This window comes from Poecilia formosa, unplaced genomic scaffold, assembly GCF_000485575.1.
Source record: "Poecilia formosa unplaced genomic scaffold, Poecilia_formosa-5.1.2 Scaffold94, whole genome shotgun sequence".
In the NCBI taxonomy this organism is placed as follows: Eukaryota; Metazoa; Chordata; class Actinopteri; order Cyprinodontiformes; family Poeciliidae; genus Poecilia; species Poecilia formosa.
The window spans coordinates 1,855,720-1,875,376 of NW_006800033.1; the positions used below are offsets into that span (position 1 = coordinate 1,855,720).

Genomic DNA, 19,657 nt, shown 5'->3' on the forward strand with positions numbered 1-19,657 from the left:
GACAAACGTCATAGCAGCTAGAATGAAAGACAACGCTTTGATGTAATGCTGTGAAAAAAAGTCTATACTCCTGCCAGCTGTGCTGTTTGTATTTTTCAAATGTTTTTGGTTGCTGTTGTTGAATACAAACATGTATTTTTTACACTCCTCAAGCATTGGTTCAACAAGTGTAAATAAGCTATTTTAAAACGCACTGGATGGATGAATTTGTTAATAATATCATGTTCTCTGAGGAGAGGTTGCGTTAGGGGTTAATGGGTCATTGATAATGGGTCTGTGTCAGGGACGAGCTAATCATGAGGTCTCTCCAGAGTAAAAGTAAACTGGCCTTGACTATCCGGTTATATTGAACATAACCAGAAAGTTTCATCATCTGCGGGGAGCCCAAGGGCATCATTTCAATGTTGTAAATAAAAGCAATTAATTTGTTATGACACTAAGAAGAATGATTTTGTTCTTACCCGCAAGACAAAATAAGTCAGAGACACCAGCTTTAATGGCGGAGAAGAAATTTGTGGTTTTGTGCATCTGTCTTTGGCAACGTCTGTTGCATTAATAACGTGCACTTGTGATGCTAAGGTAAACATATCTAATCCTTTCTGCCCGCTTTGCTGACAGAGGCAGATAAACACAGCTTGGACTTTGAGTTGTAAATACTACAAAAAGCAAACTGGAGAGGGTTTATTTGATTATGTTACCCCTGACAACCATGCAATTAAAGAACATTTTCTGTCGTAAGAGTACATTTAACAACTTATTCTATGCTTTGCTGCAAATTTACAAGCAGCTTCTTATGTCACTTTATGCCTTAAGCGGATAATTACTGCGGTCTATTTAAGATGTCAGATTAAACTTAGAACTGAGGGGTCAAATGAAACTCTCACTTCAGAAATGTGAGAATCATCTGCACAATTAAACATTCACACAGACACGTGCAAGTGGAGTCCAGCGAAGAAACGCAGCCTCAAAGAGTGGCGCGCTGCGTTACCTGACCTGCATGTAAAGCAGACTCTTTACTCCCTCCCTTCCCTCCTCCACTTTTTCTCATGTCGTCATCTTCCCTGCTCCCCTCCATCTCACTCCCCTCCATCTCACTCATTCTTACTCGTGCACCCTAAATCATCCTGTGGTCCAGTTTAGTTGCAACACAACAGCAGCTTTCGCTACCCATTCTAAAAACACAGATAATATCTGCACAGAAAATCAACCCCACGCTCGAAGGGAGACACGAAAAGCTTTGTGCACAGCTTTTACTATCGTCCCCTCAGCTTTTGTCTGCTGTGGGTTTCCGCCTGCTGAGGCATATGCACTCTGTCACTACAACAACCACAACAAACATAACAGGCGTGGAATCTAATCCCAGCTGGCACATCCTTATCCCACACACACACGCTCACATACACACTTCTCTGCAACAGCTTCCAGCTCCCAGTTAAATCTCACCTGCAGAGCACCTGTGCCTGTCCAAGACTCCAGTCACCCCAGACTGTCCATCAGGTGCAGAAAATCCTCAGCGCATTTTTTTTTCTGTTTGCTCGTCTCTCCCTCCCTCTGCTTCTCTTACAAATCTCCCTCTTCCTCATTCAAGTCCCTCTCTTTCCCCGTCTCGCTCTACAATTGCACATGCGGCGGAAACTCTTTTTTTATTTAATTCATTACAACACCAGCCGATTAACTCCTTCACAGATGGGCGGTCGTGTCCTGCTGGTGCTGGTTAATTGGTCAGTGGACTGCTTGACTGCGACCACGAACCCCCGCCCCCTTCTGGCTTCCCTCCACGAGAGAAATGACAAGGAATCCTGGAGTCTGCTGCTCCCTCCCTGGTGCAGTGAAAATGCCCTGTCACTTCAGGATCCGTCTGCTCACCGTGCTGTCCCTCCACTCGTCAATCATTTCTGTCTTCATTATTGTCCCATTCTTTCTTCTCCACACAACCTGACCTTTGCAATACGATATCCCTTCGTGCCTTATATGGGAGTGGTTCCCAAGGCAACCGGGACTCCACCTGTCGTTCACCCACCCAACTCTCTCTCTCAATCCCTTTCATTCTCTCTCTCCTCTTCCCTCGTGTGCTTTTTTGTCACGTCATTACGCCTGAATTTTCCCAAATTTACATACAGCAGCAGCGCTTACATGCCCTTTGCATGTTTGCTGCAGGGACGGAAACTGTGAAACTGGTTCTTACATAAGCTACACTTCAAAGGGGCAAAAATCATTTAAATGCTTAAATATGTCTTCCTTCACCTCACGGGATCCAGTTTTGTCCCCCAAGGTAACACTTTGCAGGATCTGCCAAGCAGAAACTAGCCAATACTCGACAGATACAACATAAAAATCCTTGCAATGTATCATAAAAACTAAGGGTGCATTCACATCGGCCCTGTTAAGTCTGCTTTAACCAAAATCTAGTTTGTTTGCCTAGGAAATCCAGTTCATTTGGGGAGATGTGAATGACATCACAGAGGTCTAGCTTCGGTTGAAGTGAACTCTGATGTGGTTTGGTTTGGATGCATATGTGTATGAAAAGCTGAGCAGAGGTCGCTCCAAAAAAATGAAGAAGGGTATGGTGCAGGGCAATCTGTTTAAATACAACCAAAACAAACTCGCTAATCTAGTGCTAGCAGGAGAAATGTTTTGTGCTCCTTTGCCAAAGTCAAACAAGAAGTCCTAGTTCAAATCTGACAGTACTCCATTTTTGTTTACATTTCATGAAGAAGGAAATTGTGGTCATGTCTCCTTTAGAAGTAATCATATTTCCTTTAGTGGTTCTTGGTCCAGCGGCACCACAGGTGATGGGGTAAATATGTTGACACAGTGCGGTGTGAAAGCGAACCACTCAAGCTAAAAATGTTACAAATGGTGCAATTTCTGTCCCCAGTTGAATCAAGTTTACCAAACTATCAAGTGTGAAAACAATCTAAGTGTCTTTAATGCACAGAAAAATAAATACAACATTTCAACAGCATAAAAATCGCCAATAATAATTGTAGAGCTGCAGCATCTACACTAAACAACCCGGGTCAACAAAAAATTTACCTTTTATGTAAATTCATTAAATAGAATAACAACAACAACAACGGTGATATAACAAAAGCACTTTCTTCACAGCCATAATCTTTTTTGTACTGATCATACTTCACAACTTTCTGCAACTTTAAGTCGATCTGTGGTGAGTTCAACTGACTGGACTTGATTTGGAATGGAAAACACCAAACAATAAAGCTGAAGAAACTGTCTTTAGGCCCCTGAGACTTGATTGTTTCAAAACACAAATCTGGTGAAGGACATAAAACATTTTGGGAGGATGAAATTTGACAACCATTATTTGAAAATATAAAAAAACTCATAGGCAGAGAGTCTTTGCAGATAGGAATATCTCCAGAAGGTTATTGCATGCACTTTGCTTATGCTCTCCACTAACCAGTACTTAACATTAAAGTGGTCATATGGAGATGGAAACTTGCTTGAAGTTGGCAGAATCACAACTTAAAGATTACTGGACCCAGAGACACAAAACTCTCTGATGCGATGAAACCAAAATAAAGCTTTTTGGTCTGAACATCACAACTGGAGAGAAGAAGGAGGTACTACTGATCACAAGATGTCTCTCTGTGTCTTATTTATGAAATATCTGTGAGTATTACAAATTTCCTTTGAAGTGATAATAATCCGGTTCCAATCCCGACACGAGTTTTCTCATCTTGTGCCTCAACAGAGAACATAGTAAATTTGCTTTGACAAAATCCCTTTAAACGTTGTTACGGTTAACTTATTCTATCGAGTTTGTAGTGAATCTAAATAAGCCATAAAATGTAGTCACTGTAATAGCCTTTTCCTACTTGCAACATCTTAGTAAGACCTCACTCATCACTGCTGTGGAGCGAGGAGTTGCCTGCTCCGTATCTGCCGAATAATAGTCCTGTGTTGGACTTCAGAGTGAAAATTCTTGCAAAAAACAGTCAGGGTAAATAAAATTGCTGTTCTTGGTCATGTTCAAAATGTCCCTTTAGGGCTACACTTTAAATATCCAAAAATATTTTTTTCAGTGTCACGGTTACATTCCGTACAGCTTGTGAACAAAATGTGGCAAAGAGAGCCAGAAAGATGCAGCACCAAACACAGTCTCTATTTCAGCAGTAAGAATCATTGCAAACATGGTTAGAAAAAGGTCATGAACAGGAAAAGGGCTGCAGTTCCTAAACACTGACTAGGGTGTGGCTGGCAAAGTCAAATTTAGAACAACAATAACATGGTATGTTTGTTAAAGGTGACCTATTAGGCGTCCTTGATTTGGTTAGGATAGGTCTATGAACTATACAAAGCATGTTCATTAAATTTTTTGCACAAAATCATTTTAGATAATGAGATTTAGTCTGCTCAGTTCTGCCAATGTTTACACTTGACTGTGAAAATGGCTGAAGGCAAATTCACAATTACACAACCGTCTATATTTGAAAAGCAGAAGTAGAGCCTCCGGCACAACCAATAAGAATGCAGCAAGTGGTTTCTGAATAGTAAATCAACAACAAAACACTTATCTTTTCCACCAGCCACCGTAGTGCGCACACAGCAGTAAAACCAGCTAACCAAATGTCCTGGAGCTCAGCTTGGGTTGCTACAGGCTGGGCTTCGCTGGGGTTGCTTTGCTTTGCTGGAGTTACTAGGTGAGAGGCAGTGCTTGCTGATTTGTGACATTACATTCGGAAGGCTTTTGAAACTTGTAATTTCAAAAACCTGGTTTTTAACTTATTGTCAAAAACCAGCTGGGTTTTTTAAGCATTTGGGCTGTTTTTAGAAGCAGTAGAAACCCAAGTGAAAGTATAAAAATATGCCAAATGTGAATTTTGCATAAGATATTCCCTTTAAGTTAGGGACTTTGATACCATCAATTTAATACTCCCTAGATTAGAACCATGATCTGACACTTGAATCTGGACACGTCAACTAAAAACAGCTGCTTTAATTATCCAGTACAAGTCTGTTTTGTGTCCTTTAGAATGGACTATTGTTAGACTAACAGTGATATAATTCACAAGCAGCTAAAAAGCTGACAATAGTGCATCAGGAAATAAATGGAATTGCAGACACTTTTGCATCTGCCTTAAGTCACAAGTTAACACAATTATAAAAAAAAAAAAACATATCTCAGGGCATCAGTAAAAATACATAACAAATATTATTACCTGTTCTCTAGCAGACCGATCCGAGGAGCCCCTCATGCTGGCATGGGATGGTGAGGGTGATGGTGGGTTGTGGTGGGGGCTGTGATGCGGATGCTGCAGCTGCTGCTGCTGCTGCTGTTGCTGCTGCTGTTGGTATTTGCTCTTCAGGTGATCCATGAAGGCGTCCCTCTTCCGTTCCATGTCAGCCTTATGCAAGTTGGTCAGGGCCTCCAGACTCTGTGCGGCGCTGACAGTGTGGCGGTGCTCAGATGTGTGCACCAAGCCGACATTGGAGAAACGCCGGCCGCTGTTCCCCAGCGTCCTGTACTCTCGTGGATACTCCAGGTCATCTGTGGAGATCATGTGACTGCCACCACGCTCGGGATCTAAAGGATGAGGATGGAGGAGGAGGAGGAGAAAGAGAAGGAGGGATGAGGAAAAGGAAAAAAAGAGGTAAGAGGAAGGAGGGCGGAACGCGTACGGATGAGAGGCAAATTGCCACCCAAATCCGCATCCAGGAACATTTCAGGGTGGAGACATACAGACAGGCAGCAGACACACACAGGTGGAAACAAGTGAAGCAGAGGGGAGCAGAGAGGAAAAACGGCACAAAGGGGACAGGAGAGAGAAAGAGAGAGAAATGGGGTGGGATGTTAGACTATTTGCCACCAGGACAGAGCAGTTTCTTGCAGAATTATTGATTTCAAGTTCTAAGGGGGAAGAAAAATGAGAAAAGTAAAGTGCTTCTGCAATAGATCAAAGGCAGGGGCTCTAAGCTGAATTTGTTTTGTCGGTTATTCCGTTCTGATATGCCTGTTTGTCTTTAAGTGGCTCTCATGTTTTTATTTAGAAAACAGCCAAAAAGAAATGTCTTGACATTAAGTGATTGAAAGTCAGGTGGGAACATGTAGGAACAGGTACATCATTTCTATCATTACTCTGTCTTACTTTTCTCAGCAACTTCTCCCCATCATTCCCTCAGACACCTGTCACCCGCTGACACTTTCTTTACATGTTCTCACTATCTCTCTGTTCCTTCTGTCCATTTTAAGGACTCCCATCACTCTGACAGCACGTGGCCTTTTTATCAGTGCTCAATCTGACAGGCAATGCAGCCCAAGGTGGAAATCAGACAGGAAGAGAACAAAGACAGGCGGAAGAAGATGGTTACACATAAAATATGTGACTGGAATAGCAATGAACTTAGGAGGGAACAAAAAAGCAGGGAGCCATTCGCCCGGTGAGTTACCTTGCTTAGGATAACAGGCCCCAGCGTTGGCTAAAAGAGAAACATGTGAAGGGTTAATTTGTGTGTTTGTGCACAGATGTGCAAGCAAACACATCAGGTCTAGTTCATATGGCGATGGAAAAAGCTATCAAGGCATGATAGCACTTTCTCTGGGTTACCAGAAGGTAATGCATTATATATGCATCATAATGGATTCAAACAAGTTAACATACGGATGGTGGGATATGAATGCTGTTTGTCTTCCAATAACCTGCTGGAATGAATGATGATGATTATGCATTTTCACAGCAAAATTAAATTGCAAATTACAGTCAGTGATTAGGTGGGGAAAAAAATCAATTTTGCAATTCTGGTTAAATTAAAAGTGTAAAATAAGGCTAAAGAAAGCTGACCTCCTACACATGAAATGCTCATCAGCAGCAATAGGAATAGCTGAACGAGTGAGCAGCAGAGGAAGATTTCTCTAGGCAAAAGTTGCAATTAGACCGGTAATGTACAGAGGAGAAAGACAGACGTTTTCCACATAAAGGATAAACCGACACATAGAGTAAGTCTGTTAGTCGGAGCAGGTCTGTGATAACTCCAGAAAAGTAGAACTCAAACAGCGTACCGATTCTCAACCCACTTCTCACTTTAGTCACGCTCAAAGAGTTCTCGCACTTAAGCGTGATCCTCACTTTTAACACTCTGCCCTTACATCCTTCACATTATGAAGCGCTGATAAACTGAGTAAAGGGCGAGACAGAAAGGAATGACCTCCTGGCTAACAACATTAGGATTGAGTTCTGCCTTGCTCTCCAAGGCTGCCGGTCATATTCATCTAAACTCCCGCTTAGAGCTCCCTCCTATCTGGTTTACACTTCATTAGACTGGAGCTTATTGTGCATCAGCTAACAAGGACCTTACTCAAGGGTCTGATTACAATAGTGAGGAAAGCCGTGGCTGTGTGTTATGGCTTGTTAATGTGCCGGAGTGTCCGCAGCATGACAGTAAAAAGCTGACAAAGCAAAATGATGCACATACTATCAGCTGATTGGCTCCTTCTCTCAGATTCTGCCTTGGTTAGGCAGCCATTCATCACCGGGTAAAACCAGTTTGAACATCGCTGGAAAGTGGAGTGGGAAAATTTTAAAAAACTAACTGAAATGTGAAAACAATGGTGGCTGTTCTTATCTGGTTGTTTACATGTGAAGTTTCTGCACCTACACTACCAGTTACCGCCTTGCTGCGGAGACGGAAACGACATTAGAACTTTCAGATTAAGACTTAACAGTAACATGATAAAATTGAGGGTTTCTGCATAAGGTGCACTGTTTGAGAGGAGTTCTGCTTAAATATTCAACAGTACAGACAAAAGAAATAATTTGCAAAAGAATTCAAAATTTGTTTTTCAAAAACAGATTGCTGTAAGTTAATCACTGCTGAAGAAAAGAAGCCTGTTGTTTTTTGAGGGTTTTTTGTGATTAATTGTTTATATGAGATGATTTTATATGATTTTAAGGCATGTGAACAGTTGCTCTTGTTTTTTCTTCCTCCTCTTCAACATCCTCACTTCCTTAATCCAAACATGTTACCAGGGCTTTTCTTTGAAAGCACAGAAGACACATTTTGAATTTGAACTGCAGCCTGAAACACTCATGCATACTTTGGGGTATGTGTCGTTCTCCCAAGTTGGGACACTGATCTCTATGCTTAAGGGGCCAACCCATGGGCGTATAAGTGTACCTATTGGCATGAAGAATGTCGACTGTTTTAGTTGCTTGGTGAGATTTTTCTTGCTGAGGCCACAGTATTTAGCAGTCTGTCGTTCCCCTACTTTCTATCACTGTTGTGAGAATTTGTCTCCATTAAAGGAGACAAAGAAAGTACTGGAGAAGACACAAATAATACGATTTTGATTTGTTTGAACATTGAATGCAAATGTTCAATCAAGAAATAATAATATACGTTTGACTCTTTCTTCACCCTCTGTTGAGCACCGTCTGCTTGTAATGTTGCATACTTTTCAAGCGTACCAAAATATTTTACAATAGCCAAATTATTTCTCATATAAATTTTCACGTATATTCTTACTGAACTGGTGTGTGTATCATAAGAAAGATAAGGTTTGAAAATGGAAAAAAAACTAAACATATAAGACCTTGTTTGAAGGACCAGAGTGATGAGTTTTTAAAATATGTTTGTCTTTTTGAAGTTGTCAGGTCTGCCAATGTTTTAAATGCAATAATGGAGAAATCCCGCTAGTCAGCCCATTATGTGTTTTGTTGTTCCATTTCACTCTTCAGGAGTTTATCTAAGCCTGTGTGCCTCTGGATGAATAACAACAATAGCAGCACTGAGGTGTTTCACATCCAGAATGTCTGTTTTCTACAAAACAAAAGCCTGAAAGAACTGTAATCACGTTCGTGTTTTTGCACAGCAATTATTACTGTGCAAAAAAAAAGAAGCTCTTGTGCCAAAATATAGGTTGGGATAACAACTTTGTAAACACTCAGGATAATCAACTCTGTTGTGCTAAAAAAGGAATATTTCTTTATAAAACGTGTTTTGATTTCTACCCTAAAAACTTTTCAAACTGCACTCTATAGAGCCGGGCTGCAACACTGTATGAAAAGGCCCTATCTTAAAAGCAGCAGAAGTAGAAGAAGTTGTGTGGGTAGGGATATAAGAAAAGAAAATGGGAACAGGTTATTCTTTTTGTATTCTCAACATTCACAATGAATACATTTCTACATAAGTTGGAAGACAACAACGGTGACAGGCAAAACAATGAGGGCCCACGCAACGGCAGCGTAATTTAAAACACAAATGTGAAAAATGTTGGTGAAAAAAATAAACGCCTTAATGCAATACAGAAACGTCTGCATTTGACTCTGGATCTAACGCTGGATTAATGTGGACACTCGGAGACGAAGAACATGTTGCAGCGCTTTTTTGATCCACTGAATAATTAAGTGCCTGAATGAAAAGAGAGCCTGCTATCTGAATTGATAAGACCAGTGACCTCGGCCATCGAGATCCCAGCTCCACTTGAAGATCAAGGAATGATCCAGGGTCTGATCAAAAGCTTTTACCTGGTTAAAAGAGAGCAAGCGGGTGGGCATGGAAAGATAATAGAAGACAAATGGGCTGAGGGAAATTATGATCTTAAAATTATGGATTCTGCAAGATAAGAAAAAATAACTTGGCATCTCAACTGTAATTGCTGCTTCTGGCTTATGGAAAACAAACTGTATGAAACCTTCTCTCAGCAGTCAATAGGTTTAAATGTTTGATCTTTTTCATAGAACTTGTAGACTTTTCTTCACAAAGCCACCCTTTTCACGGTTTAAGTCACCAGTTTGCACCGCCTTCGGTTGGTTATTTATGCATACAGCTTGTGACACGAACCAATCGCCAACACACCCACAGAAATTATCAAAACACACATTTGAATATTCAGTCTTTCTAAATCCAAACCTTAAACCAACTAACTCAGAAAGACAGCATTTTTTTTTCCTACCTTCTTGTCAGGCTAAAGTCCAAGGGGAACAGGACTTTAAAGTCAGGATTCAAGGATTCTCCCTCATTATATGCAGACTTACACAGTATGGAGAATCAGAGAAAGTGGTTTGAGTGCTTTGATGGATTTGGAAGCGGCAGGAACCGCAGCTTTATATTTTGAGGGTGTAGTACGAGTGGGTCAGAATGAGCAGGGGAATGTACAAGAGTCTTCATGTCTCAGAGCATGATAAGAGAGCCGCAGGCTGCAGCTCTGGATACAGTAGTTAAATCTAATTTCACAGGTATTTTAAACATTCAAATCCCTCCTGAGGCTAATGACTAAACATTGTTTTAAAGGGGCCACATATCCCTTACATCTATTAGCGACACAGGTGTCTGAAGAAATTACAGCTTCCTCTGGCAACCTAATTAGTCTACAGCTTATGTAGCCATTGATGCCTATTTAACACTTCTGTTTTGTTTTATTACAAACACAATCTTCAAAGTTCTTAGAAGGAATTTATGTGACAAGCCTACAAAAGTATCCCATTATTGAGAAGTGAAAGGAAAAGGATACATTACCTCCAAATGCTTTTCTTCAGTTTCAAAGTTGACTGAGCTAACCTGTGCATATTTTAATCTCAGTATAAATACTGAGATTATATTAATCTCAATATAAATGCTGTGAAGCCCTCAGTGGCACATTAGCTAGCAACAGTAAAACAGAATCATGAGGACCAAGAGACACACCAAACAGCTCAGAGATAACATTACAAATAATCTTAATAATCTTAAAGCTGGCTTAAGCTATAAAAAATTGTATGTTGAATCTCAAAATTGATCTTATATACATGGCAGATTTTGTTGTAAAATAATTTTCTTTCAACCAAGGAGTGTGTGATGGAAATAGAGGTATTGGAATTGAAATGAAATCATAAGAAAGCATTTTAGAAGGGGCAGTAAAAGATATTTATGTTTTTATTTACATTTCAATAAAAAGTGATATGTCAGAACTTGTTTATACCCTTCTCAATAGTCCACAGAAGAATTGTTCTGGGCATTGCAGCAATCAAACCTCTTTAATAATTTATCTTTGGTGATGAGCTCCAACTGTTTGAGATTGGAAAACCTTCTTGCTTTCACCCTAATCTTTAGCTCTCCCCATATATTCTGGATCAGATTCAAGTCTGGACCCTTGATGGGGAGCTCCAAAATATTACTTTTACTTACAGTCATTAGAAACATGTTGGTAAGTATTTAGTATTATTCTACACCTGAATATTCCAGATATTTAAATAATTTTCTGCTCGAATGTACCACAATTTGAACATCGCGCTGTACACCAATTAATCCATCATCCAAAAATGAAAGAGTACAGCACAAATGCAAACCTACTAAGACATGGCTTTCCTAAATAAAACAGCAAGGTAAGGAGATCATTAATCAGACAAGCAGCAATGTGTGGTGGAAAACTAACACTGCACAACATCCTATACACAACAACCCTAATATGACAAACATGGTGTTAGCCGACTCATTGTGGGGATGTTTTTCTTTAGCATGGACAGGGAATCTGGGTGAATTTGATGGAGTAATAATAGAGATAAATCTTAGGCAATCCTAGACAAGACATGTTATATTCTGCAGTAGGGCTACAGTGGATTGGCTTTAACCCAGGAATATCTATGTTGTAGTGGAAAAAAAATGCAAATTTTTATTTAACCTGGACAAATTTAATTCAACAAATTAAATGTAAGCAACAGATTTTTTTGATTGCTTTTGAATAAAAAAAAACATTTAGAATAACAACACTGTTGAAGTATTTAATGTATATCAATACACAGCAAGACAAACAATATGAATGCTTATGTGACACAATAAGACCAAGAAGACAACTGCTGTTCTAATTTTAAGCAACATTAAACTGAAAAAAAATGCTTCACTATTGTTTTTGTTTATTAACAAAACAAAGCAGAGAACAGTATCAAAATTATCTATTATGTAAAGAAACATTTATAAAAGGTCCACTAAAGAGTGCATAAGAGCACAAAAAGCATCAATAGTCTTTTCAAATTCAAATTCAAAATACTTTATTAATCCCAAAGGGAAATAAAATTTTGTTGTCAGTTGTCTCTTTGTTGTTTTGTGTTTTGTGCTAAATTAAGGCCAAAACCAATTCAAAGAAATTTGTTGAATTTATTTCAATTGGTGCAAATCATCACTGTTGTTTCTCCATGAGTGACTTAACGATGTTTTATATTTTGTAAAGCTTGTGGTATGGCCATTAAGTCTGTTGTTTTGCAGACAGCTACAGAGTAAAAGCGACTCCTCCTCTCTGACACAGAAACTGATTTGCTGCAAGGCATAAACCAGCTCCTTGTGGACTCCTGGCTGAGAGAGCATGCAGGACACAGAGACTGGATCAGGAATACTGAATCAGAAAATAATGGTGGTGGAAGTAAAGTCAGCAATGTGCAACTCAGGCTCTTCTGTTAATGCTATAAGGAAAAAGAAATTAGCTAAACTGGAAGTGGTTGGCACTCGTAGAGCCATGCTCTATAGGGGACAGTTAAAACAAATTACTAGAAGAACACAAGAAAGGCTGAACAAAGCACTTTAGCAACAGAAGAGGCCGGAGTAGCTGCTACTTTGAATCATGTAATCCACAAAAAGACAGATCTACAATATAAAAAAAATTGAACTTAAGCATGCATTGAATGTCAGCCATTAACTAAGATTTAACCAAGAATGTTTGTCAACCATCAGCTACTTTACTTTTGAGATAAACAGATGGTATGACCCCTGCAAGGAGCACTATGTAACTCTGTATAGTGTTCCTGCTCCACAACTAAATTTCAGTGACCCTCTGAAATGACCCAAGGAAAGATGTTGCTTACTACAGGATTTTTCTAAATCTCTCCATAGGGTGCCAGTTTGTTAGGTCTGTTTGTTTTACTTATAATTTCATGTGACATTGCTACCCTTCACTGTCAATTTTTCCTGCTAGATTTGTTTGATTTACACTTAAAGTAGAAAGTTTATGGCTTAAATTCAATTAAAAATTAAACATAAATTAGTATGCAAACTACCTTCCACCCTAGATCATCTCAAAAAGCTGAGAAGCACTCACCTCTCCTGCTACAACAGGAGAAGCTAGTTAAGAGGGGAAAAGTAAAGCCTGGCAGACAGAGTGAGCCATCACGGGAAGGTCAGCAAGCATGTGTGAGCTGCTGGATGTAATTACAAACCAAGGCAATCAAAAGGCTTCGGGCATCTTAACATAAAACTAACACAGACAGCTGCATAGAAGGTGATGCCAGTACTTTCCCTTGATCTTTAAAACACAATAAAGATGCCAGATCCAACTTTTTACCTCCTGCTCTCCTCTATTTACAATGTTTTCCTACCAGCAAGACCTGCCTGCTTATGATTTTTCTTTGCCCAGTCAACACTTGTGAAGAGTGTAGACAGGCAGCAGTAAATATGGCTCTTACCACAAACCTGTTAATAAATAAAATCCACCACAGAAAGTTACAGTTAGCTAGAGGTTCAACTGAAACACCTCTGGGGTGATCTGTAGCACAAATCTACCGATGTGTGTTTACTCAGCTGAAGGAGACATGAGAGAGACGGGAAGAAGGGAAACAAAATGAAGAAGATAGACACACCTATTTGTTTCAGTTTCAATTGTGATAAAAGCTGGGCAGTAGCAGGTGAGAACACTTTCCAATTACAACCTGTTGTTAAATCAGGGCAGAAGACACATGGGAGCACCTATCGGTGTGAAGAAGACATGTCACTCATCTCATTATAACAGTACAGATACGATTCTCTCACAGGGAAAACCCTACAGCCCCCGAGCTACCTTCAGTAACCAGCTGCAGAAGAACCCTTATGTTCAGAGTGAAATACAGCATAACTGGGGAAACAAAATAACAGGCTGCAGATCGCAATGCCTCTGATAGTTTTACACTCAATTATTTCAATTCAACAAGTGACGCTTTAAACCAAAACTAAAATTGTTGACTTGTCACATCACTCCAGAGTATTCCTATCAAACAGTAACCCAGACAGATATTTAGACAAAAAGGAAAAAAAAAAAAGCTGCACAATTCATTGCACTGCTGAGCCGGCGATGAAAGAAGCAACAAAACGAAACATCAAAGCAAGACTTTACAGTCGGGGAAATGTCATCACCTGTTGCACCATCCACCTGGTGTTGCTTGTTTAGAAAACAACAGGGGAGTAAACTACAGTATTAGCATTTGTTAAAATACTAAATAAAGGTTTAATTTCTATTCATTCTAAACCAAGAAGCTTGTTTTCTGTAGAAATGTTCCAGTAAGGACTGAATTCAAACTGAAAACAGATAATACCACGAAATCACTGCAGTAAATAAGCAAACATATCTGTATTTTTCCATACAGTATTATGGTTATTGCAATGAAAACAAAACCTGTTCAAACCCACACACACACGCACGCACACACGCACACACACACACACACACACACACACTCTCACATAATAAAAAACATAGGACATCTTCTACTATGACAGTAGTTTAGTGAGATTCCCTGGACAGGAATGCTGCTTTTGACCCTGTCTCCACAGACCGCTTTCCTTCTACTAAACTTTCTATTAATATGTTTAGATATCACACTATGTGAACATAGCAAGGACAGTTTGTAGCTTATCCTTGTTATTATCTGCAGAAGGGTTGCCACGTATGCCCTGTTACCACATAAGCCTGTAGCTTTTGCCTTTCAGAAAAAACGGAAAAAATGTTGAACAATGTCACATACATACATAAATAAATAAATAAATAAATAAATAAATAAATAAATACATAATCGTATTAGGTTATAATGAAAGATTCCCACAATCACAATTGTTTTTAGCTTCATGCACAGCCCAAAGATATGTTAGAAAAAGTGAAAAAGTGTAGAGATAACGGGATAATTTCAATAAACTGAAAATTGTTGTGGTGGTTGTACTTCTTTGGAATCTTTCTCTTGTACTGTATATTGAATACTAATGTAAAATGTTTGTTTTGCTAGATTAGAGTGTTTTCCCATTTTTCTCCCCAGATCACAAAGTCTGTAAGACACTGTAGGAGATTATTGTACATTTAACCATTAATTTCTTAAAAGAAAAAAATAAAAGGCTATGGCTAATGGACTCTTAAACACCATCTGGAATTCCAGGGAGAAAAAGAAGAAAATCATTTCTCTGAATGTTTAGAGGTAAGCAATGTTGTAAGTTGATTGATTTTAAATAGGTTACACATTGGAGAAGCAAGGTAATCTCTTTTTTGTTTGTTTTTGAACATAAGAAGACATTTCAGAACCAAAGTAATGCTCTTAACAAGATTATCATTATTAAAATATCTTTTTGGAGGGCTCTAAACCTGATTTGTGCTGCTGCTATGTGATGTGAGCCCGAGGTTTAATGATGACAGGCAAAGTTGCACTAAATCTTGTCAGACTCGCTGCTAATAGAGCTGCTTGCCTGTTAAGGTTACCTGTTTAATAGGGCAGGATTACTAAGCTGGCTCAGGCATTGAAATTAATTGCTGCCTCTCTCAAAGCAGACCTGCTTTGAGCATCTTCTTGCTGCCAGTCTCACTACCAAACATAGTCAACAGAATAACCTAACCAGCAATCTCAGATACCCACACATTTATTGTCAGATTAGTGAGGCTTTTGCCAATGGTTTTCAATCAAATTGGTGAATTACATTGCATGCTGAGATTCATCAAATGCTTGCATGAGCTGATTACATGAGAACAGATGCAAGCAGCAGTTATGGAGAAGTGCCCAAACACGCGGGTAATGTTAGAGATGGGACACATTCAGCAGCACGAGTGAAACAGAAGCGAATGTTCAAGCAGTGACAGTGATACTAGCAATTAGCTGGATTTCGCTCCATGGCAGTATGATTTGAAAATGCCACTGTGTAGGATTTGATATTAAACTCAAATGCTTGGCTTTATGTCTGCCATTTAAAAACCAGTTAATGGACTGTAGATTCTGACGACTTGTCATTCAGCTTTATTTTAAGTTGCTCTTAGTGCTGGGTTCAGCTGGTGGCAGGAGCACCAGCATGTGTGACAGGACGGAGCTTCAAAAGACACTAAACGTTGTATTTTACAGAAACGATCGATTAGAAATCTCCTTGACATTTTTCGCTTCTTTGTACTCTAAGATGGACAATATTTCTTGTCCTCTACCTGGAAGACTCACCATCTGCAGTCACAAAAGTGCTATTTTTTTCTGAAATTGTAAGAAGAATGGAAGCCACATTGATGGGAATTATCTTGACAAGGTAATTGGACCACTCTACCAAGATTTTCTTTAATTGGAACAGCAAGAAGCAAGAAAAAATGACCTTAAAAAACCCCAGAATCAATTAAAACAACTGGCAATTATCTCTGCAAAAACTGGCATCATTTCCTGCTGCAGATTTGTTGCCTTAGCAACAAGTCAGCTGTTAAACAAAGCCGTTTGCAGCCAATACACATGCACACAAACATATTGAAACAGCAAGTGTATAGATAAAGGATGCACAAGCGTCACATGGCGAAGGCGTAGTCGGTGACAGATGCGAAACAAGCAGGGCATCTTAGATTACAAGTTGTCCTGTCAATACGGCACCCATAGATCTGTGTTTTGATGCAGATCGTCATTTGTCAAAGTGTACACTGCATGCTGTGCTGTCGACCGGCTTTGGAAAAGACAAATTGGAAAATCAAAGGAGAGGGATGTGCATTTCCCCTCAGCTGTCATTCAGAACATTTTATATAATATTAAACTAAGCTCTTTCATCACAAAGTAAGACTTTTATCTTCTGTATTAAAAATGGCATCTGAGGACAGTGAGATCAGAAACTACATGTTGATATAAAACAAGTTGGAAGTTAAGTGAAAACTTTAATATTTGAGAAGGAAACCAGCCTTTTTTGTCGTGTGATCTGTATAGGAATAGGAAGTTAAGCGGCACACAGCAGTCCCTTGTGGGGAGTTAGTGTAATTGCTCGTCCAGCCACAGAGGACAGTGTAAAGAGCAATTCCCTTCAAAACAGCAACTCCAGCTTCAAATTAAATTTTTTTCCAGTGCACCCTGGCTGTTAATAATTTGATGCAACCTTATACTTAAAACTTCACTTTTCTTCTCTGTAGGTATCCATCTATATGTCATGACAAAAAAACTTGGAGAAAATTACTTACAGCAAATGCATCATAAATAGATGTGCTTGTTTGCTTCAGTTTACTTTAGGGCCATTACTTGGCAAACAGTTTCTAAAAAAAAAAAACATGTAAATTGTCTTTAGTTTGAGTGTTCTTCTTGTTATGTACTAAAAATATTCTCCAAGGTCAGTATAACTAAGTTCCCCTGACAATATCAGACTCAAATGAGTATATTCCATATGTGTGCACCATTTTCAATCTACCGTGAAGTAATGCAAGTCATATGTGAGCTCCTGTTTTCCCATTTATTCATCACTTATTCATTGATCTTTGTGTACACTAACATAAGCTGACTCTCTACTTTCTTCTGCTCTCTGTTTGCTTCTCTGTCTCTGGTCCCAATGGTGCTTTGTGTGTTTCAGGCGCCTCATTTGGGTGTGCAAAGAGAGGAAGAAGGGGTGTGGCAGGCGTGCAGATGGCGTGGGGTTCTCCTGTGATCTGTGGGGGGGCCCAGTTGGCACGAACAAAGAGGAGGAGATGACGAGTTCGATGTTAACAAGCTGTCACTCAGAGCGCAACGCAGCGCCCACAACAAAAACAACAGTGACAAACCCCTGACAACACTTGTGTGATAAACAACAACCAAGTAGGCATGCAGTGCTGCTGTATCTACTGAGTAGAGGTAATAATACCAGCATGTGAGGCCAAATAAAAAACTATGAATCTAAAGCTAAATTATTTGCACACTTAACAAAAATGTGTTTAAAAAAATAAATAAATAAATTTAAAAAAAAAACATTTTTAATCCAGTGGAATAATAAAGGAATGAAATTTTGGGGTGCTGTACTTGTTGCCTATAAAGTTTGAATAATCTTTTTTTAGCTACTTTAATAAAATGTTTGTGACAGTGTGCACATAGTTGCTTTAAAACATCATTATGAGAATGTGACCATTAAAAGAGAAATGTGTTTTTCATAACGTTCATCTAGCTTTGTAGCATTTGAGGTCAAAGTGATTGCTTTGAAATGTGTTTTCATCAACATAACCCTCTTCGGGTACGTCAGTTTTCTCTGATTTTTAACATACATTGTATTAAACTGTAACCCAGGGCAAAGTCTGCACAAATGTCAGCTAGTGACAGCATGCAGTTGTTAAGACTAAACATACAGCAGCCAACACTGTACATGGAGTCCATGTACAAGTGCATGACAAGCAGTCATGCACTTGTACATGGACTCCATTGGCAGGAAGTTGGCTTTCGCATAAAACTAAACGAGGCATCAGCTTCCCATGGGGTTGTGTGGAGCTGTGGAGGCGTTGGTGTGTGTTTTGGGTCATAAACACAGACAAACAATGAGTAAATTCTGCCTAATTGCTCTTATTTACTGCTTTGTTGCTTTTACACCTTTGCACTCTTTATAATGCATTAAGGAGCAACTCAGAACACAGAGATTTTGATCTCTGACTAAGGAAAAAAAAATTGAGTTTATCATTACCTGGTCGATTCAATGTTATTTTTCATTTTTTCTTAATTTTAAAGATTTTAGTGCACTATTTTACCAAAACAAATGCTTTTAACCACTATTCCTATTCAATTCACACACAGACTGAATATGTAAGCTTTTGAAGCTCAAGCAGAACGCCTTTGAAGGGGGCTTAGATACTTAGAGAGAACACACAAGCATTTAATATGAACAGAGACATCAGGAAATGTCTTTTTTGTGATTGTTCCCCCTTTCTTCACGCCACCTGTTGGGTGAATGACACTCGAATTTGACAGTTGTTAAATGTTCTGCTCCAGAGCCCCAGAGCACTTGGCAGAGCGGCCCATCACTAATCCAGCCAGCACAAGGACTGACTTACAACTAGCTGAAACACAAAGACAGAGAGAAAGAAGAGGTGGAAATCTGAAAGACAGACAGACAAAACAGCTACAGACGGAGATATAAGATGACTATATAGGTGGTCAAACTCAAAAAGTCTCAAAATATTACAGAGACATCTGGGGACGGCATAAAGAGGTTAGCGGGGATTGATACATTTTGGTGAGAAAGTGGGCCAGGATGAGGTGTGAACACAGAAAAGAAAACAGTCCTAAAAAAATGGAAGAAAAGGCATTGAGACATTGGGTCTGCAAGAGTGTTTGGGGGAAACAAAATAAGCAGTAGAGGGTTTACAAGGTGTCCTCTGAATCCATTTGTCTCCCAGAGACTCATTAGTGTTTGTGAGAGGGCGTCCGGTTATAAATAGGCTCCGGAGCGTGTGTTTGACAGGAGGGAGTCTAGAACTTGACGGCGAGAAATTAATCTCACAAGAGAACTCCCAGAGGATGTATGAAGAGACCAAACAGACGGATATCCCAAAAATAAGCGCACTCCTTTTTTAAATGGTCGGCGGCTCCCATCAAAAGTTTCTTTGATTCCCGCCACAGCATTTATCTCATCTACAGTAAAAAAGTGCCCTTATAAAGCACTTTTAGGGTGTTTGTGAATGATGTGAACAAATCATTGCAGAAAGGATGTTTATTTCACTGTATCTTTTAAACAAAACAAATTAGTTGCATTTTAAAAAAGA

At 39.3% G+C, this 19,657-nt stretch overlaps 1 protein-coding gene across 23 annotated transcripts in view; it reads right to left on the reverse strand.

The window, feature by feature from the left end:
* Positions 1-19,657, reverse strand: part of LOC103142235 (SRC kinase signaling inhibitor 1-like) — a 107,622-nt gene that overhangs the window by 37,616 nt on the left and 50,349 nt on the right. For 19 of the 23 annotated variants that reach the window (XM_016674343.1, XM_016674340.1, XM_016674348.1 and 16 more), the window contains exons 2-3: positions 6,412-6,441; positions 5,184-5,548 (exon numbers count right to left, since the gene is read on the reverse strand). In XM_016674343.1, the coding sequence (XP_016529829.1) occupies positions 5,184-5,548; positions 6,412-6,441 (395 nt within the window). Of the gene's footprint in view, positions 1-1,443; positions 2,188-5,183; positions 5,549-6,411; positions 6,442-19,657 lie in introns of those variants that run through there. The other 4 variants (XM_016674344.1, XM_016674345.1, XM_016674341.1 and 1 more) reach the window with 2 other exon arrangements.